The sequence below is a fragment of the Staurois parvus genome, unplaced genomic scaffold, assembly GCF_062004578.1.
Source record: "Staurois parvus isolate SC_StPar_1 unplaced genomic scaffold, SC_StPar_1.0 ptg000011l, whole genome shotgun sequence".
NCBI lineage: Eukaryota > Metazoa > Chordata > Amphibia > Anura > Ranidae > Staurois > Staurois parvus.
The window spans coordinates 36,027,105-36,048,792 of record NW_028317807.1 but is presented as its reverse complement, the minus strand read 5'-3'; the positions used below and the strand labels follow the sequence as shown (position 1 = coordinate 36,048,792).

Here is a 21,688-nt window from a genome sequence, read left to right as displayed (position 1 = left end):
CAATAATAGCGGTAAAGGTCAGGGAGCCCAATTCCTCCTCTAAGTTTAGGAAGGATCAGTTGGGAAAATGCAATGCGTGGACGCTTATGGTCCCAAAGGAATAGGGAGCACAATTTTTTACAGGAGGTAAAAAAAGCGAGTGACAGATTAATCGGCAATGTTTGAAAAAGATAGAGGAGATGGGGGGAGTATATTCATTTTGAGTATCGCCGCCCTTCCGAACCAAGAGAAGCAAGGGCGATGCCATTTAGTGAGATCCTCCTGTACAGAACGAAGGGCGGGAAGGAAATTTTTGGTGTAGAGGTCGTCAAGATTGCGGGTAACTTGCACACCAAGATAAGAGAGGGCCTCCCTTTCCCGCTAAAACGGAAAGTGAGACTGACAAAACGAAACCGGGTCAGGGGGAAGAGAGATGTTAAGGGCATAGGACGAGAAGTTAATTTTAAGATTCGACAGAAATTGAAAGAAAGCAAAGTCTTTCAATAGATTCGGCAATGTGGTACAGGGGTCGACAAGAAACAAGAGGATGTCATCCGCATAAGCAGCGAGCTTATATTCTTTATCTGCTGCCTTGATCCCTTTGATATCAGGATTTGAGTGAATTTTCCTTAACAAAGGCTCAAGGGATAAGACAAACAGGAGCGGGGAGAGGGGGCGACCCTGACGTGTTCCATTTCTTAGGTGGAAGGGGTTTGATAAGTGTCTGTTAACCCGGACTCGAGCTGTTGGATCAGCATATAGGGCCATTATGAAGTTTAGCATCCTCTCACCCAAACCCGACGCCTTCAAGTAGTCCCATGCAATCCTATCAAAGGCCTTTTCTGCATCCAAAGAAAGAAAAAATCCAGGAGTATTAGATTTACGAAGTCAATGGTGGAGATTAAGGGCCTTAATGGTGTTGTCCCTTGCTTCTCTACCAGGGATAAAACCCACCTGATCTAAATTGATCAGGGCATGAAGCAAGGGGAGGAGCCGGTTAGCAAGAATTTTCACGAACAGTTTTATGTCAACTTTCAGCAGGGAAATAGGCCTGTAATTGGGAACCAGAGTAGCATCCTTACCGCTTTTGGGGATAACCGTAATGTAAGCCTCTAAAAGTCGGGAATCTGACTGGGGAGACTGAGAGTATTGAAAGCGGAAAGAAAGGGGGCACCTAGGATGTCTAGGAAGGATTTATAATATACTACTGAAAAAACGTCAGGACCCGGGCTCTTACCAGGTTTCATCTGCTTTACAGTGCACTGTAGCTCATTCAGGGTCAGATCTTTTTCCAGAGAGTGAGCCTGTTCCTCAGAGAGAGTAGCTGGACTATAAAGATGAAGGAATTCAGAGATCAGGGAAGCTTTGGACTTGTCGGTCTGCAGAGGGGGACGTTCAGGAGGGAGATTATATAAGGATTTAGAAAACTGTTCAAAATGGGAGGCAATGTCGGGGTTGGATGTAGCCACTGTGCCGTCGGAGTCTCTGATTTTATGTACCGTCATGCTGGACCGTTTCTCGCGAGGAGCTAGAAACTAGCTAGAAACTTCCCGCTCTTATTTGCGAATTCATAGTACAATTTTTGTGAATGAATGTATCTTTTTTTGACCACCTTACCCAATTCTGTGAGAAGTTGTACGCCGGTGTCCGTAAGTTCTGACAAAGTCAACGCAGCCAGAGTCCGCTTTTTCCAAAGATTGAATCCTGTCCGTAAGGAGTTTCAAACGCTCTTGTCTGTCTCTTTTACATCTTGTCGCTATAGCTATGAGCGAATGACACACTTATGGGATTCCCACTGCGTGAGGGAAGAGGTGTCTGAAGAGCAATTCAAGGAGAAATACTCAGGTTGGAATGGATCTCTTGTTCAATAGCAATGTCCGCAAGAAGGGAAGCCTCCAGGCGCCAGTACTTCGAGCATATGTGTTTTTCGGGAAACCGCAACGTCGTGGTTATGGGATGGTGATCGGAGAGGACTATCGGTTCTATGGAGGCGGCGTGAAGGAGTGGAAGATCTGACTGCGAGAAGAAGTACAGTCAGGTCCATAAATATTGGGACATCGACACAATTCTACCATTTTTGGCTCTATACACCACCACAATGGATTTGAAATGAAACAAACAAGATGTGCTTTAACTGCAGACTGGCAGCTTTAATTTGAGGGTATTTACATCCAAATCAGGTGAACAGTGTAGGAATTACAACAGCTTGCATATGTGCCCCCCACTTGTTAAGGGACCAAAAGTAATGGGACAGAATAATAATCATAAATCAAACTTTCACTTTTTAATACTTGGTTGCAAATCCTTTGCAGTCAATTACAGCCTGAAGTCTGGAACGCATAGACATCACCAGACGCTGGGTTTCATCCCTGGTGATGCTCTGCCAGGCCTCTACTGCAACTGTCTTCAGTTCCTGCTTGTTCTTAGGGCATTTTCCCTTCAGTTTTGTCTTCAGCAAGTGAAATGCATGCTCAATCGGATTCAGGTCAGGTGATTGACTTGGCCATTGCATAACATTCCACTTCTTTCCCTTAAAAATCTCTTTGGTTGCTTTTGCAGTCTGCTTTGGGTCATTGTCCATCTGCACTGTGAAGCGGCGTCCAATGAGTTCTGAAGCATTTGGCTGAATATGAGCAGATAATATTCCCGAAACACTTCCGAATTCATCCTGCTGCTTTTGTCAGCAGTCACATCATCAACAAATACAAGAGAACCAGTTCCATTGGCAGCCATACATGCCCACGCCATGACACTACCACCACCATGCTTCACTGATGAGGTGGTATGCTTAGGATCATGAGCAGTTCCTTTCCTTCTCCATACTCTTCTCTTCCCATCACTCTGGTACAAGTTGATCTTGGTCTCATCTGTCCATAGGATGTTGTTCCAGAACTGTGAAGGCTTTTTTAGATGTCGTTCTGCAAACTGTAATCTGGCCTTCCTGTTTTTGAGGCTCACCAATGGTTTACATCTTGTGGTGAACCCTCTGTATTCACTCTGGTGAAGTCTTCTCTTGATTGTTGACTTTGACACACATACACCTACCTCCTGGAGAGTGTTCTTGTTCTGGCCAACTGTTGTGAAGGGTGTTTTCTTCACCAGGGAAAGAATTCTTCAGTCATCCACCACAGTTGTTTTCTGTGGTCTTCTGGGTCTTTTGGTGTTGCTGAGCTCACCGGTGCGTTCCTTCTTTTTAAGAATGTTCCAAACAGTTGTTTTGGCCATGCCTAATGTTTTTGCTATCTCTCTGATGGGTTTGTTTTGTTTTTTTCAGCCTAATAATGGCTTGCTTCACTGATAGGGACAGCTCTTTGGATCTCATCTTGAGAGTTAACAGCAACAGATTCCAAATGCAAATAGTACACTTGAAATTAACTCTGGACCTTTTATCTGCTCATTGTAATTGGGATAATGAGGGAATAACACACACCTGGCCATGGAACAGCTGAGAAGCCAATTGTCCCATTACCTTTGGTCCCTAAACAAGTGGGAGGCACATATGCAAACTGTTGTAATTCCTACACCGTTCACCTGATTTGGAGGTAAATACCCTCAAATTAAAGCTGGCAGTCTGCAGTTAAAGCACATCTTGTTTATTTCATTTCAAATCCATTGTGGTGGTGTACAGAGCCAAAAATGTTAGAATTGTGTCGATGTCCCAATATTTATGGACCTGACTGTAATCTATCCTAGAGTATTTATTATGTGGTGTGGAAAAAAATGTAGTCCTTAACAGTAGGGTAGAGAGTTTGCCAGGAGTCGTGTAGTTGCAAGTGTTGTAATTGTAAGCGTATCTGCTTAAGAGCTTTGTAGGGCAAAAAGGAGCTGCCCGAAGAGGAGTCCAGCAATGGGCTTAAAGGGACATTCAGATCTCCCCCCAATATCAGCACACCCGTTTGGAAAGCGGCTAGGGCAGAGGTGAGCGAGCGTGTGAACGAAACCTGTTTTGGTGTTGGGAGCATAAACGTTAGCAAACGTGATGGGTCTATTGGCGAAGGAGCCCTTTATAAACAGATATCTACCTTCGGGATTCAGAAGAGTATCTGTCACATTAAGAGGGAGATGTCTGGCGAGAAGGATCGCGACCCCTTTCGATTTAGCTAAGGGATTAGTGGCGTGGAAAACTGTAGGAAAGCGGAAGTTAAAAAGCTTGGGAATAGAGTCTCGACAGAAGTGCGTCTCCTGGATAAAGACTACATCCGCTTTTTGTTTATGCAAGTAGGAAAGCAGCATGGAGCGCTTTTCTGGCGTGTTCAGGCCCTTAACATTAAGTGAGAGAACTTTCAAGGACAGTTGTCCCGACAAAGAGTTGGAGGAGGGCATATCTACAGTTCAATGTCGTAAAAATCTGAAGATGCAACACACGGGAGAGGTCAGGGGAACGGGGAGGGAATGAAGGAAGGAAAGAAAAAAGGGGGGGGGAGAGGGCAGGAGCAGTCCCAGGAAAGAGAAATAGACAGAGAATAAAAAGTATTAGAGATAATCGGCTTGAGGAGAAGACCCGCTTGTACACGTAAGAGAAGAAGAATCCAGAAGAGAATGAAAGGATCAGAAAGGAAAAATAAGGAAGACAAAGGGGAAAAGGAGTATGGAAGAAGGATAGTAATAATAGTAGCTGAAAAAAAAAGCTCAGTAAAAGCTCGCAGAACCTACTGTGTGGGGAATGGAGTAGGCGTTGAACCAGGAAGAGAACAACCGCCGGCCGGTAGCTTATTACAAAGAGTAAAGAAAAAAAATGTAGGGTTCTGAGGGGAAGGGTTTGAGCGGGGCAAATGTAACAATGGGTCCTCAGCGCCAAATATGTAGGGTAAAGTCACGGACCGTCTCTGGAAAAGCGGCTTAGAGCATACGGCTTAGAGCAAAAAAAATGTCTTAGAGCATACAGGGATTGCACACGAGGAGGGTGGAAAATGGGTGCCACAAGGGGGGTAGGGAACCAGCAAAGGAGCACTGCTGCTTGTTACAAAGGAAAAAATACCATGGTGCAGGTGAAGCGGGTACATAAGTGAAAGTCAAGTGTGCCTAGACGAGATCAGGTCTGGTATAATAAACATGTCTATAATTGGTGTTGATAGGGGCCATAGTGAGTATTACAGGCATACCTGAAAGAGAGGCAGAAGTATAACAATGCGACATATGCAATGCATGTGAAAAACACTGCAATAACAGGAAAAAATAACATAAGGCCCCACGTCTACATACACTGGCCAACTATGTTCCATAGGATCAAAACCTGACAATGTCCATATGCAATTGGGAAAAACTGAGCATTATATAAGAAAAATTGGATTATTTAAGGCCCCTATCGTAGCAGAGGAATCGAGCATCACCTCTTGCATGTCTGAGAAAAGGGAGCAAGGAGTCAGGGGATAATTACATGAAAAGTTGAGAAAGGCACGGGAGGCCCCGGGCCACTCTCCCCCGCAGGATCAGGCTGCCGGTTGCAGGCCGGACGGAGAGGGAAAAAAAAAAAAATTCTAATAGGAGTTATCAGGCAGGGGGCGGAGAGAAGTGATGCTCGTTCACAAGCCAAAATCATGTTAACATATTAGCTGCAGCAATCCCCTAGGAGCATCTCTCTGTGCCTTACATACAGTATTCCTGCCTCCCCAATCCCTCACTCAGGAAAAGCAAAAGACCTCCATTACATTCACATATGTTATTATACTATACGGAATAGGTAGGGATAGCTTCCAGCCGAACGGGATGTGCAGAGCGACATGAAACCAGAGCAGGATGGGCCGAGTGTGCCTGGTCGTTCCCATGGATGCAGCAGGGTGTCTTCGGATGCAGTGGAATGACGTTCTAGAGTCTCAGGGAAGATGAGGCAGAGGATGATGGTTGTCCAGGAAGCTTTCTTGATGTTGAAATGTGGATGAGCTTGAATAGGGATGTGTAGCGGAAGCCAGTTGGATGCAAAAGGTCCCGTAGTGGGACCAGGACTACTCGGTACCAGCAGCAGAGGTAGAGTTTGGGATTGGTTCTCCGAGGCGGGAGGCAGAGCTTACTGCAGCGTGGTTAATACTTTTCCCCATGGAAGGGAAAGATGGAGGAGAAAGGCCCATAGGGTATACAAGGGTCAGTGACTGCGGGTGGACCTTCTGGGGCGTTTGTTACATACTTTGCAGGTGTATAGGATATTTAAGAAATGGAAGTCCAATGAGCATTATAAGGGAGGTAGAGAGGCAGCAAAAACTCTTGGAGCGAGGCAGTAATGAGATGTGAGAATTAATAGTAAGTGTCTGTCACCTGTTGGAGTGTGCGCAGGAGGATCAGGAGTATGGGCGGATCTAGGGTTTCTAGACTTCATGTTGTGGCTTTCTATGCGCCGGTGAAGCCATCGGGCTGGAGGTGGCCGCGGAGCCCCCTCCAGGGAGTTTCGGAGGAGTCGATGGGACAGAGCGGCATCTGCGGTCGAGTCGGCTTTGCCAGTCCATTGCACTAGCTTCATGACTCGTGTCTTGAGCAGATGGCAACCTCATGGACCTATACCAGTCAGGCAGGTCGGTCAGTGGGATATCCAAGGAAGTGCAGAAGGTGGGCAAATCTTCGGGGACTCGTAAGTTGGAGGTACGCCGGTTGGCTTGTTCAGAGAGGCAGAAGGGAAACCGCCATCAGAGAGGCAGAAGGGAAACCGCCAGATCCTCAGTATGCCTGTAAAATTCACGGATAGTAGAAGTGTGTAGCGCTGACTTTGCTGTATATCAGCTATGGCGGATGTATTATGTCTGGAATAGAACTCCACCTGATCCAATCTTGAGCCCAATGACTGAATATCTTCACGTAAGTCATTTAGGGCGGTACTAAAAGTGACCTTAATGTCCACGGCCACAGCGTGAAGATTCCTTAGTGATCGGGATTGGGTAGCGGAGGAGAGATCGTGCTTGGGAACTGTGTCTGGTGCTGAGTGCGTGGCAGAGCAGAGAGAACTGGCTATGGCTGCGGCTGCAGACGGAGGGGGGGAGGGGGATGGAGAGGGAGAAGGCTGTGGCCCTTCCTTCTGTTGGGAGCGGAAAAGCTCCTTTTATGCGTCTTCCCTGGTGATTTGGGCCCCGTGGGGACCGGGCACCGGAGGTCGTCCGGTCTGATTTCCCCATAGCTGGGAGTGTCTGTCTCACCCGTCCCCTCAGTGCAAGGCTGAAGCACGATCCGGCCGGCGGGAGCTCCGGGACTAAGCAGCCATCACAGCTCGCGGCAAACCACGCCCCCACCTTATATACTTTTTAAAGTCAGGTTCACTTTAAAACATTCTCCTGTGATTCGGTATGGAAAGAAATGCAGTTTATAATGGATGCTTTAGGTAAAAGTTATCTAAGTATATATATTTGCTAGTTTGGTATCACATTTACTTTAGGATGTTGTAGTTTTTATTAGTTGAAAAATGTGCAAACAATATTCTGTTTGCACAAAATTCACCTACCTATCGTCACTTTAAATTCTGACTTCTATAGGAATACTGCAGTATCTATATAGTTTGTTCTTTATCAGTTTTATTTTCTGATTCAAAAAATACTGGAATGCTAAACATAAAGCAGTTGTAGTGTATCAGACTGTTTTCTTTATCGTACATCACGGGCCTCTGAGCAGGTTATTCATGACTATGTGGGTTTTATGCCACCTATAGGTGCATGGATACTGGCTGACCAATCAGAGAGGAAGTCCTCCCCTATATAACTCCTCCTACACAGGAAGTACTTCAGTTTTATTCACCAGTGTCTGTAAGGTGGATGGTCACTGAGCATGTGCTGCATGTGCTCTGTGAGCATATTTGGAGGTCTGGAACGGTTTTGCTGAGAATCAAGGACTTCAGTCAGATCCATTCAGAATGCTGTTGGCCAAAATGAATGGTACCCGAGCCTCGATGGATAAGAGAAGAATCCTCTGGGTTTTGCATGTAATGCAGCCATATGGAACCCTGTGCAGTGTTTGTGCTGACCAAAGCACTTTCCAGCAGGGTACTGTACGGGTCCAAGGCAGTGCCCCCACATTATGGGAACCTAGTCCTTGGCCATTTTTTTATGATTGAAGTCACACATGGGCTGAAGGATAAGGCTCCTGTGAGAAGGCTGGGACTCACAGCAGTTTGCAGCTGGATAATGAGGGGTGAGTACTACCTATGCGGGAGCTGCATGACCAGACATGACACAATTATATGCTGCATGAGTCCACTAGTCTGAATATTCTCAGTGGGCTTGCACAGCTGTTTTCTGAGACACCCCTGCTCAGGTATAATTGCACTTATAGGCTTCGTGTCTCCAAAATCATTTTCATCTGATCTACAAGAACTGAAGCAGCATAGAGGGTGTATTCAGACTTTGTTTGATGCGTAGGTGCTTGGCTAGTGCTGCAAAGCTAGTATGGAGCCAAGTGCAGTTGATTTTGCCGTAGTTGGATGAAACTATACGCTTCTAGAAAGTGGAGCAGGGCAGGTGCAGCATAGTATTACATTATTGCATGCATACCTGCATAATTATCAGATTTATACTTGAATGAACTGCATACTTATACATGCATGAACATGCGTGACCTGCATATTTGAATGCTCTGCATACTTATATAAACTGCATACTTCAGCAGGTCTGCAGGCTTGCATACCTGTGTGATTGAGTATCTGTAAACCATCATGGCTATGGACCGGCATCCCTGTGGGACCGCATAAATAGGTTTTGGCAAATATAGTTTCTACATTATTCACCTGTTATACGATTAAAACGTCCCGGAAGAGATAGTCAGGTGCACCGCCCTCAGGGGTAATTTGTCGATGTTCGTATTTCCTGGTAGACCAGTGGGTATCTCGGACGGAGGATGCTAGGGCAGTCTCTGACATGATTCGAGACACTCAACACATTTGCAGGCCCAAAACCAAACAGGACGTGAGATCTCTCACAGGAGGTTTTCCCTAGCCATCAGCGGCTGATACTGGCGGGGTGGTCCCTGCATCTCAAGACATTTTTGGCAATCTGCCGGCATTGGGCGCAACTCTGGATATGGATCTATGACCTTCCAGGTTTTACAACAAATTAGACAGGTTGTGTCGAGGTTAGGAGCCCCACTGATGGCCTAGCCCAGGAGGGCATGGCAGGGGACGCTCCTTGGACATTTATGGTCTGCCCAGACCTGTTGTCTTGGGTCCAGTAACATATCCTGCTTTACCATCGCTAGGATTAAAGGCTGGGCTATTGAAGCCCAGATCTGCAAGGTTCGGGAAGTGGTGGGGGGAGGTCATGGTTCCTGTGTTTCCGCACTGTTGAGCACCAGGAAGCCGGCTTCAGGGAGTTTCCATTACAGGACCTGTAAATCTTATTTTCCTGGTGTGAAGCCTTTTCCTTTTTCCTATCAGGAGGGGAAATGAAATTGACCTTGGGGTCAGACTTCGGCGATATCCAATTTTTCCCAGAGATCATTGTTTCTCCCTCCTTTGTACTTCGTACAGGATGTAACACGGATGGTCCTATTTGTCAGGCCACCCTGGTGTCCTTGGGACTTGAACTGGATCTTGGCTGTTCTTGCAGAGGCCACCTTTTGAACAAATTAAAGAAATGTAATCTTTTGACTTGGGTGACTTCCTTGATTACTGTTACTTCAGCAGGAAGAGTGTAAGCTGGTGGCCCTTTCATATAGGGAGCTGTTCTTGGTCTTGCAAAATTATGAAATTATGTTGTGCCCTCAGGCATCTTCTTACTGGGGTGGTTTTCAGTTTACACTTAAATCAGGACAGTGTCTTGCTGTTCTTATTTTCATAGTCTACAGTCTGCAGAGGAAAGATCACTGTGTACTCTGAATGTACTTCGGATGGTCAGGATTTACTTGAGTTTGGTGGCATAAGCCAGGATTCCTAGTTTGTGCTGCCAGAAGGGCCCACAAGGGGCAGGTGACTTCCAGGTCAACCATTTCTCTTTTGGATCTGCCAGTTAATTATTCAAGCCTATGGTTTGAAATAAAAGGTCCCATCCTTTCGGGTGAGAGCATACTCCACCAGGAGTGTGGGGACATCTTGGGCGGTCCGACATCAGGCATCAGTTGCTCAGATTTGCAAGGCCGCTACATGGGCTTTGGTTCACATGTTCACAAAGTTCTACCAGGTGGATGTGAGAGCCGCAGAGGTCTCTACCTTTGGCCTCAGCGTCTTGTGAACGGCTGAGTATGTCTTGTGGGATTGTTGGTGGTGGCTATTGTGGTGTCACCCTCTCCTCAAAATTTCTTTATTGCTTTGGGACATTCCACATAGTCATGAATAGCCTGCTCTGTGTCCCGTGATGAAAAGAAAATTTAATTTTTTTCTACATACTTGCCTGTAAAATCCATTTCTTGGAGTACATCACGGGACACAAAGGTCCCTTTCTTCTTTCTTGAATTTCATTGCTTGCTACAAAAATTAAAGTACTTTCTGTGTAGGAGGGGTTATATAGGGGAGAACTTCTTCTCTGACTGGTCGGCCAGTGTCCATTCACCTGTAAGTGGCATATAACCCACATAGTCATGAAGAGCCTGCTCTTTGTCACATAATGTACTCCAAGAAATGGATTTTACAGGTAAATGTGTAGAAAAAAATCCAATTTTTATATGTAATGCAGTGCATGAAGATACTGATACTAAGCATTTTTTTTAATCTCTCTAGGTACCTGTAAAGTAAATTTCCCTGACCCCAACAAGTTACATTATTTCCAGTTGACCGTGAGCCCAGGTAATATGAATATTAGTGTGTAGCCTTGTTTTTTGTATGTATGTGACAGGTGTATTAGCACAAAAAGATTATAGCTTTCTTGTTGGCATATTTGTATTGTGGTATATTCACCATTTTGCCAAAAACTTACATGCCAAAGGCTTTGCATTTTCTTAATAACAAATTTATATCCAATTGTTGCTTAAATTAAACATTAGACATCATTGTCCTTATATTACTGGTAAGAGTGGCACTGGTCTTCTTTCTTGTGTGTTCTTCATTCTGTTTACCTTTTAGTTCTGCTGTTTTCCATTGTGCAAAATAAGCTAGAGGAATGAAGAAGAGAGGGACACTTATGTGACAAGTGTAAGGGCCCATGCACATCTAGCTTTTCTGATGTGGTACATTAATGTGAGGTGTGTAGTGTGTTGTTCTAAGGCAGCTAATTCATTTGAATGGACTGCTAAAGCACCATGACAAACCTGAAATGCAAATGCTTAATGGAAAACCTAAAGCAGATGAAGGAAAAGAAAAAAAAATATGTTTTATGTGTGGCAGTTCACATGGCAGTCAACTTAGAGGTAAGGATGATGTACAAATTATTGATCAGTGAAAGGATGATATTTTGCCGGCCATTGCTTTTGTATTGCCGGTGTTAATTATTTTGCCGTCTACTTATTTGGAGCACTGCATATTGATGAGCAAAAAAAATACAAAATTCTGCATTTCCAGTTAGTATTTTTGTAGTTATACTCAAAAAATATGCACAATACTCAAATACGTGCAAATGTGAACGAATACGTTCAAATGCCACACTTACTGCTTGTGTGTGCATACTCTCAAATATGCGCAAGTAATATGCAGCCTATCCTCACATTTTTTGCTGCCAGAAATGTCTGATGCTCATACATCAGTACAGAGTGCAAATGGCCTATTTGGTAAAGTTACCTTTAATAATAGGGATGCACAGATACCGTTTTTTTTTTTATCAGCAAGTACCGATACTTTCGTGTATTTTTTACCAAGTATTTTCATGAGTACTCGTGAAAATACTCCCGATACCTTAGCCGATACTTTGCGGTGCGAGTTGTGTTAATGGATGCAAATTGCACGGCAAGGATTAGCATACGATTTAAACAGGAATACGGTGCATCCCTATTTAATAAAAACTAGTTACGCAACACTGAAAAACCTACCATTTGATGCTGAGGTCTCAATGAAAAATAAAATGTCAGTGTATGGTGCTCATAGTAAATGCCTGCTTTTACAGTGCTTCTTTCTTTGCTATTTTGGTTTTCTTTTAACTTGTCATTTCAGTGCTTTTATGGAAGGACTGATATTAGTGTTAACTATAGTGATCATTCAGAATCGATCTCTATTCTTGCATATTAGGAAGTTATTTCTGTCCAAACATGTCTTAGAAATTCAGCAAGTGTGTTTAAACCATTTTCATACAAGGGTACACATATGATATTTGTACCTGCTTCAAGAGAGGATTGTTGATGGAGACCCGTGAAAACATGGGTAAGAATATTAAACTGTACAGTTACAGATGCAGTCACTGCTGTACACAGTGTTTCAAATTATTATGCAAATGATATTTTTCTCATTTACCTAAATAATTGATGTAAATAACAGTCAGCATAATTCTCATGTTATCAACTATTAAGAGTACAATTCAAATTTTATTGAACAAACCTAATGATAACAGTATTTTTTTTAAACATAAACTTACAATGCACTGTTCCAAATTATTACGCACAGTAAGTGTCAAAACACTTTATAGGTCGTAAAGAATTGAAAATTGTCATTTGTTGTGTTTTGCAGCATATTTACTGAAATCAAAAGCTATTTCAATCAAACTTTTAACAACATTTTAACAACATTTTAACTTTTTAAACATTTTAACAGGTCACGTTACATTTTAACATAGGACACCTTATTTGATAGCAGCTTCACAAGTCTTGCATCCATTGAACTTGTGAGTTTTTGGACAGTTTCTGCTTGAATTTGTTTGCAAGATGTAAGAATAGCCTCCCAGAGCTGCTGTTTGGATGTAAACTGCCTCCCACCCTCATAGATCTTTTGCTTTAGGATGCTCCAAAGGTTCTCAATAGGATTGAGGTCAGGAGAGGATGGAGGCCACACCATGACTTTCTCTCCTTTTATCCCCATAGCAGCCATTGATGCAGAGGTATTATTTGCAGCATGAGATGGTGCATTGTCATGCATAAAGATGATTTTATTACGGAAAGCATAGTTCTTCCTTCTGTAACAGGGAAGAAAGTGGTCAGTCATAAACTCCACATACTTTGCAGAGATCACCTTTACACCTTCGGGGCCCCTAAAGGGGCCGACCAGCTCTGTTCCCATGATTCCGGCCCAAAACATGACTCCACCACCGCCTTGCTGCCGTTGCAGCCTTGTTGGAACAGGGTGGCCGTCCACCAACCATCCACTACTCCATCCATCTGGACCATCCAGGGTTGCACGGCACTTATCAGTGAACAGGACTGTTTAAAAATTAGTCTTCATGTATTTTTCTGCCCAATGCAGCCGTTTCTGCTTGTGAGCATTGGTTAGTGGTGGCCGAATAGAAGGTTTATGCACAGTTGCAAGACTGTGGAGGACTCTACACCTTGATGTCCGTGGGACTCCAGAGGCACCAGCAGCTTCAAATATCTGTTTGCTGCTATGTAATGGTATTTTAGCAGCTGCTCTCTTGATCCGATGCATGGATCTAGCAGAAATCTTCCTCAATGTGCCTTTATCTGCATGAACCCGTCTGTGCTCTGAATCAGCCACAACTCTCTTAATAGTGCGATGATCACGCTTAAGTTTTCGTGAAATATCTAATGTTTTCATACCTCGTCCAAGGCATTGAACTATTTCACTCTTTTCGGCAGCAGAGAGATCCTTTTTCTTCCCCATATTGCTTGAAAATGGTGCTCTGCTTATTAATGTGGAACACCCTCCTTTAGTAGTTTTTCCTTAAATTGGGCTCACTGTCCAATCTAATTATCACAGGTGTCCGAGATTGTTTTCAGTGATCAAAAGAGCCCTGACACACAATGCCATCCATGAGTTAAACTGAAAAACAAAATATACTTTGTGACACTTAAATAGAATTTGCATAATAATTTGGAACAGGGTGTATACACAGTGTACTGAGGTTGTGTGTGTGTATATATAAGAGATGATTTCAAAAGTATTTAAAATCCTACAATTCCTCAGCACTCAACTATGTTATCTGTTAGATTTTCCTAAATGAATATGTTTGGGGTTTTTTTTGTTTTTTTTTTTTAAACAGGTCTGTCTTTCATATTTGTTACATACATAAGGCTGAATTCACATCTTGTGCCTACTAAAGCCCATATTGCCAGTTTCTGTGGTAAAAGGTCTATGTATGGCTGATCTATATATATTTAGTTGTCCAAAATAAATTGAAAAAGCAGCTGTAATTCTTTGGGAAGCTTAAAGAGGTGATAATGCAGCATGAAGCTTTTGTTCCATTATGAATATCTGATCTAAAGCATAGCTTGATTTTCCCCAACAATTCAACCAGTCAAGCCTCACGTGTGGTAATAAACCCTTTTGCTGCTGCTATTACAACAATGGCATGTTGGCCAGCCAAGAATGTATTTACCTTTTAGTTGCAACTGCTGCCCCTCTTCCTTCTACCATCATGTGTCCTGGGTTCAGCTGGCCATCCAGGGTTTCTGGGACCTCCATGGTGGGTGTCAGGATGGAGGGCAGTGGGACATTGATTTTCTGATCTCCCCTGTAAAGTGTGAGCCAGGAAGTTCTTGTCAGTGCTTGATCAATGTCAGAAGTGACATTAGGGGTCTAATAGACCTCTAATGTCTCCTTTAAAGAGAAACTGTCACCTACACTATGCTGTCCTATATGCATATGCTAGGCTCCACTCATCTGCAGGTACTGAGAATTATCTGCCACCCAGGTTTGCCATAATCTCTTCTTTCTTCAGGGAAAAAAGGAAAGACTGGCTATCTTGCTGTCTCATGATTAGGCTGGCTAATGACCTTGAGCCATTGCCTGCATTATGCTGCAACACAGCCTCTGGGTCTTTGTATTGATTTTACAAATGAATGGATCAATACACTGGCAGACATGGGCGGCGGATGATTCTCAGCACATGCAGTGGGGACAGGAGTAACAGGAAGGTTGTTAAAAATTCATATTTATAATTTAGGCATAGAGCTGGAATTATCTGTTAAGTTAAAAAAAAAAAAAAGTAAAAGAACCCCCCCCAAAAAAAATGTTTTAAAAGCGCCCTACATACATGCAAATAGAAATGCAATCATGCATATCAGGTGTGCCTCATATGAAAATGATGATTGTGCCCCACACATTGGGTATCTGCGCATGCTGTGCAAGTGGAAGCAGCAATTCTAGGGCCATCATTCATTGTTGACTGTAAAATGATGAGCTGTAAAGGAATTTATAACATCGTCTATGAAAAATTTGGGGTTTTCTTTGTTTCATGGATATATACAATTTTGAGACTTGACTTATTTGGTGTCCATTTACTTGACCCAACCTCCTCTTTTATATTTTAACCAAAAATTGGCTATTTTATTGTGTTTGTAAATTTAATTTGACTGTATTTCACCAAAAATACAGTAAGCCCCCCTACTTACGAACAAATTCCATTCCGGGAGCTCGTTCTGAAGTCCAGCTTGTTCATAAGTCCAACAAAGATCAGCATTTGCAGACAACGGCTAAGAGCGCTGATCATTGTGTTCTGGCAGGGGGAGTCCCCGTCAGAACACACAGGCACAGTGGGTAAGAACACCACAGCAACATTACTTGTGTTGGTATAGCGATGTTTTTTTTTTTTTTCGTTCAGCCCACTGGGTGCGTGTGCCTGGCTTTACAGGATATGACATGTTTGCATTTTTGAAAGTACACAAGTTGAACGTTTCTAGCGGAATAACTGTATAAAATTGATAAAAAGTAGCACAATTATTGTGCAACATAAAAAAAATAGCAGTTTCCACCATTTCGTTCTACAGGTTCTCTGCTTTTAGAAAAATATATAATATATTGGGGGTTTTATGTAAACTTCAGGCCCATAATTTGCACTTTAGTCATGTGATAGCAAATGTCCAGCAATAAAAGTGTTAAGTGATGTGTCAGATAAGTTTGTTGTGGTGTAGAACATGGTTGCTTTTGCTTAAAGTGAATTTTCTAACAGGAGAATCTGTTATTGTCAAATGATCTTTTTCTACATAAAATTAGAAGCAACAGAAAATAGTTTTGTCAAGATCTTTGTATTGTTCCCTTATTACTACAGTGTTTAGGTTTATGTCTAGATTAATGCCTACTAGTGTAATATGGGGTGCAATGCCTTTGGCATGACCTATACTTGGTATCTAGAAACCTTGTGTCTTCTAAAGGGTTCTTGTGATAGTGTCCTAAAGCTTGAAATACTGAGAAAAGAGAAGGACATGAATGCTGACTCAGATGTGTCTGTCACCAGACATGTGTAGAATGGCCTGAGGTATGTAAATTGTGTGTATGCTGAAGAACTTGGATGTCAGGCAAAGTGCACGGGAGCGTGTGATCAGCATCTGTGCTGGACATCATAACCCACTTTCTTTCTGGATTAGCATGTAGCGTTTTGTTATTGGATGTTTCCTTGTTTTATTTTTAATACAACATTTACACTTAAATAACCCCTTTATCCCAAACTATTTAATTTGTTGTATTTGAGGGCAACCTTTGTGTTCCTTTATACTGACTATTGTTGCACTGACCTGCTTCTAAACAGTTCCCAACATACAGATAAAACAAAAAGGATAGTGTCACAGGAAATCCTTTATAGCAAACTGTAAACTTCAGGTGACATTTTCCTGTGGTTAGTAAACAGCTGTGATGAGCCCATTAGGGCTCTCCACTAGCTAAGTGATTGTCAGAGCCTAAATAGGATTGCGTGAGTGCGATGGGGAAAAAAACAAAACATGAAATCCTAAAAATGAGGCTGAGCATAAATCAATCCAAGAGTACATTTAATAAATGATAAAAAAATACAGTGAAAAAGCAATATGGATATAATATCTAAAAACAGCAGGTAGCCTAGATTAAAAAACAGTCCAAAAGCTGCTATAACTAAGAGGGTGCTGCTTCTGAGCTGCGTAGTCTAATGCCGAAAACCTGTGTAAAACAAGAAAGGAGATGGAGGAAAGCACACCCTATAGTGTAGCATGCATAACAAAGTTTAATGGACAAAATAAAATCAATAGCTGCACTCACAAACAACTGTCAGGTGGCTTGGAGGATAAGTCCAGAGTCAGTGTATGAGTTATCCGAGATCCCCCTGCCTTGACCACTGGCTGGGGAAAGCATGCGCTGAAGTAGAAATGAGCCGAAAGCCTCCTGTTGTCACCACTGTATACCCCAAAATGCAGGGATTTGTTTCAAAGCAATCCTGCTTTATCAACCTGCTACACTATGGGTCGTGCACTTCTCTCTCCTTTCTTATTTTATGCAGATAAAACAGTCTAACTCAATTTTGTATTTTTTAAAGAATAATTATATTTTTACATACAAGTTGTCCAGCCTCCCTTAATATGAACTTTCTTTAATCCCATGCACAAGAGCACTCGCACTGGGAGAGAGAGGATCACAAATTGGTGCTTTCTTGCTTTGCAGCGGTATGCTTACAGGAGAGCATAGAGATAGACTGCCTCATTCATTTCTGATACCCTTTTGTTGTCTTGTCGCAAAATGGTCTAAATTGTAGACCATGTGTTCTTGCTCACCTCTAGTAAAGTCTGCAGACTTTCTTAGGAGCAGATCGTGCTCTCTGGAATGCTAACTGAATCACAAGACAAGAAGAGAATGACCAATCCTTTAGCAGGTACAACAGTTAACCGTTTCAATACCGTGCAATTTTACACCTTCCTGCCCAGGCCATTTTCCCGAGTCATCTTCTAGGACAGCTCACTTGAGAGATAGGGCTCCTCCCAGGAAACACCCGCTCCACCTTTTTTTCCCCTTTATAGGCGTCCTCTCTCCCATTGGCCCCCAGTTTTAGTGTTTCCTCCGGCCAGGAAGGAGCTACGCCCGTTTTTTGTTTTTTATCTGGGCTCTCTGGCGGAGTACAGAGGGTCCCTGGCTGGGGCCCCCCCCTTCCTCCAAGCAAGGCAGGGGCCTTGTGAGGGGGGGGACCTTTCAGCCAGTTTCACCAGGGATGCCCATTGTGGGGTGGGGGCGTCGGCCCCAGATGGTCCCAGCGGGGCTCTCCAGGGGGGTAGAGCCCGCTCCGCCGACCGAGGCATTGGTGCCTTTCCCTGGGGGTTCAGGTAAGTCTTACCTGCTCCTGGATCCCGGCAGCATGGCCAGGAGGCTCGGCTGCGGTGGGTCTGGACGCTGCGATCGCGTCACTTCCGGGCGCCGGGTGTCGTCACTTCCGGGCGCCGGGTGTCGTCACTTCCGGCGCAGGAGCAGGGAACGGCCGCCGCCATCTTGGAAATGGGCGGCGGGCCGTGGAAGGAACCCGTGCCACGGCCGCTTCTCCACCGGCGGCCGTGAGAGGGGGGTCGGCGAGGGGGGATCGCAGGGGGGGGGGCGGAGCCCACCAGCCCCTGAAAAACCGTCGCACCGAGGCAGAGTCTGCGGCGGCATGGAGGCAGATCTGTCAGGAGCGGGGGAGGCCTGCAGTAAGGTAAGGGCCTTGTTTGGCAAACTTCCTTTTGTTTTTACCCCCCTCCTCCCTACTCCCCCCCCCTCTCCCCCCCCTCTCCCCCCCCCCCCCGGGATAATTGGGTACCCCCCACGCACACACAGCCCCCCTCTCCCCCCCCAGCAGGCCCACAGCTGGAGCTTGCACAGTGGCACAGGGGGGGAGGCGTTGCGGTTACAGACGCATGAACGCGTGTATCTCCTTGTCCCCAGATGGGCCCACAGGAGGAGGATAGAGGGGAGAAAGAAGCTCCTTGTGAGCAGAAAAAGAAGTGTGCCACTTGTAGGAAGAAACTGGCGAGCTCCTGGAGGAAGCAGCTCTGCCAGGGGTGCATAGACAAGCTCATCAAGAAGGAGTCTGGATCTCTTTTTAAAGACTTCCTACAGAATGTGACACAAGAGATGTCCAAGACATTTCAAAGCTTCAGAGAACAGAAGCCGGGACCGGCCCAGGATGAGCCCCAACCGGGCACTTCTGGCACCCAAGGGGGGAAAAAGAGGAAGCTGGTAGCGCCAGTAAGGGACTGGGAGGACGAACAGTCGGACACCTCAGACTCGGAGGAGGGTGAGATTGAGGCTCAGGGCCCAAAGGCAGACAGGTTCCTTTTTCAGGTGGAAGACACGGAGGACCTGCTAAAGGTGATCTATGAGACCCTGGATCTGGAGGAAGAACAGCAGGACCTCTCCCTCCACGACCAACTGTACGCAGGGCTACAGGCAAAAAGCAGCCGTACATTCCCAGTACATCCTGCCCTATGGTCCACGATCAGGAGAGAATGGGAAGAGCCAGAGAAGAAGGCTTTCCTTCCCAAGAACCTCAAGAGACGTTTTCCCTTTAAGGAGGAAGATGCCTCGGTTTGGGAGACTTGCCCAAAGCCAGACGCCCCTCTCTCGAGGATCTCGAAGGACACGGATCTGTCCTTTGAAGACGGTGGGTCCCTAAAAGACCCGATGGATCGGAAAGCGGACGCCTTCCTGAAGAGGGCATGGGAAGCGTCCGCAGTGAATTTTAAACCTGCAGTGGCAACGACCTGTGTGTCCAGAACCCTGGATGTGTGGTTGGGGCAGCTCCGTTCGCATCTGGAACAAGGCACTCCGGGGGAAGAGATTCTGAAGTCCCTTCCGGTGCTGGAGAAAGCGGTAGCCTTCATCGCGGACGCATCAGCAGAGACCATCAGACTCTCTGCTAGATCTACAGCGCTCATAAACACGGCAAGGAGGGCTATCTGGCTGAAATCGTGGCAGGGGGATCTGGCCTCCAAATCTAAACTCTGTGGCCTGCCGTTTGAGGGTAAACTCCTTTTCGGCCCGGAGCTGAATTCAGTCCTGGAAAGGTCGGCCGACAGGAAAAAGAGCTTCCCGGTCCCCAGCAGGCAGGTTGGACAGAAGGGGTTTCGCCCATCCAGGCGATACGCGTCAAGGGAAGGTAGGTTCCAAACCCAGCGCCCAGGCTGGGGCGCAAGAAGAGGCAGGAACGAGCCGAGAGGCAGGGGAGGTTTCCTTTTCAACCCCGGCCAGAATAGACCCAAAACCCAGCCGAAGTGACTGGAGAGGCCAGGTGGGAGCGAGACTGGGGCGCTTCCACGCACAATGGCTAAGGATAACCCAGAACACCTACATTCTGGAGGCCATCCACAGGGGGTACAGAATAGAGTTCACAAGGGCCCCCCCTCAGCGATTCTTTGCAACACCCCTGCCAAAGGACAGGGCTATGGCGGATGCGCTGGTGGACCTCCTACAAAATATGCTCAGTCAGAACGTTATCTGCCAGTTGAGAGAAGAGGAAAGGGGAAGTGGATTCTTCTCCCATTTCTTTCTAAGGAAAAAACCGTCAGGTACTTACAGGATGATATTGAATCTGCGGAAGGTGAACGAGTTCGTGAGGCCCAGCAAATTCCGTATGGAATCCATATACACGGTGAAGGAACTCCTTTCACCTGGGGTGTTCATGGCCTCGATAGATCTGCAAGACGCATACCTACATGTCCCGATAAGAGAAGATTCCAGGAGATTCCTGAGGTTTGCGCTGGAAGGAGAAAAGGGTCCGGTGCTATTTCAGTTCAACACACTCCCCTTCGGCCTGTCGTCGGCCCCGAGGATATTCACCAAGATTTTAGCGGAGCCTTTAAGAGTTTTGAGAATGGAAGGGATAAACATTATCCCCTATTTGGACGACCTGCTTGTATTTGCGGACACAGAGGGAGGCCTGAGATCGCACATCGAACGTACGATATCTTTTCTGGAAAGTCTGGGGTGGCTTATCAACAAGGAGAAGTCACAGCTAACCCCCTCCAAGAGGATTACGTACTTGGGGTACGTCCTGGACTCCGCACAGGCCCGATCGTACCTAACATCAGAAAAAGCTCTCAACCTGCGGCAGGACACAAGGGCCCTCCGGAGGATGTCGACCTGCACGGTCAGGACCGCGATGAGAATAATCGGGCGGATGACAGCGGCAATTCCAGGGGTGCAATGGGCGCAACTTCACTCCAGGGTGCTGCAAAATCACACCCTTTCCCACTGGGACGGCAGCCTAGCAGGTCTGAGTTCCAGGATCCGCATCACGCACGAAGTGAAGGAATCGCTAAGGTGGTGGGGAAGCAGCCTCACCTTGGAACGAGGAAGAAGTTGGAGGCTGGCCAACCCACTGCGGATCACCACGGATGCAAGCATGACTGGTTGGGGCGCCCATATGGAAGACGGCCTGGCCCAGGGCACGTGGAGTGCAGTAGACTCCAGCAGGTCGTCAAATTACAGGGAGCTGCTGGCAGTTTTCAAGGCACTTACGGCCTTTCAGGAAAGGATAAGGGGGAGAGGTGTCCAGATTCTCTCCGACAATACCACTGCAGTGGCGTATTTGAACAGGCAGGGAGGCACAAGGTCCCCAAGGCTGATGGAGTTGGCCGGATCCCTCCTGAGCTGGGCGGAGGAAAACCTGGAGTTCATCACGGCAGTACATCTGAAAGGGGACCTGAACCAGTTGGCGGATCAACTGAGCCGAAGAGAGGTCATCCAGACAGAATGGTGCCTCAGCCAGTCAGCGTTCGATCAGATTTGCGCCAGGTGGGGCTCCCCCTCTATCGATCTATTTGCCAACGGCCAGAACACAAAGCGGGAAAGGTACTTCTGCCTGCAGAAAGACCCCAAAAGCGAGGGGATAGATGCGCTAGCCCAGCAGTGGGAAGGAGACCTCCTTTATGCCTTCCCTCCATTCAGACTACTGCCGAAGGTGATTCAGAAGATCCGGGTGTCTCAAGCCAAAGTTATTCTGATCGCGCCATTCTGGCCCAAGAGATCTTGGTTCTCCCGGTTGAAGGAGCTCAGTTTAGCAGACCCTTG

At 45.6% G+C, this 21,688-nt stretch overlaps 2 protein-coding genes across 3 annotated transcripts in view; both read left to right on the top strand.

Moving 5' to 3' along the window:
- UBE2F (ubiquitin conjugating enzyme E2 F (putative)) overlaps positions 1-21,688 on the top strand; it is a 373,705-nt gene that overhangs the window by 53,655 nt on the left and 298,362 nt on the right. For both annotated transcript variants that reach the window (XM_089672398.1, XM_089672399.1), the window contains exon 4: positions 10,598-10,663. In XM_089672398.1, the coding sequence (XP_089528524.1) occupies positions 10,598-10,663 (66 nt within the window). The remainder of the gene's footprint in view (positions 1-10,597; positions 10,664-21,688) is intronic.
- LOC149474174 (uncharacterized) lies at positions 18,563-19,894 on the top strand. The gene has a single exon (XM_089672433.1). It carries the CDS (start codon positions 18,563-18,565, stop codon positions 19,892-19,894), a length of 1,332 nt encoding a protein of 443 aa, XP_089528559.1.

Coding starts and splice junctions, on each gene's coding strand:
- LOC149474174 (XM_089672433.1), top strand. CDS start 18,563: ATGGGCCCACAGGAGGAGGATAGAGGGGAGAAAGAAGCTCCTTGTGAG.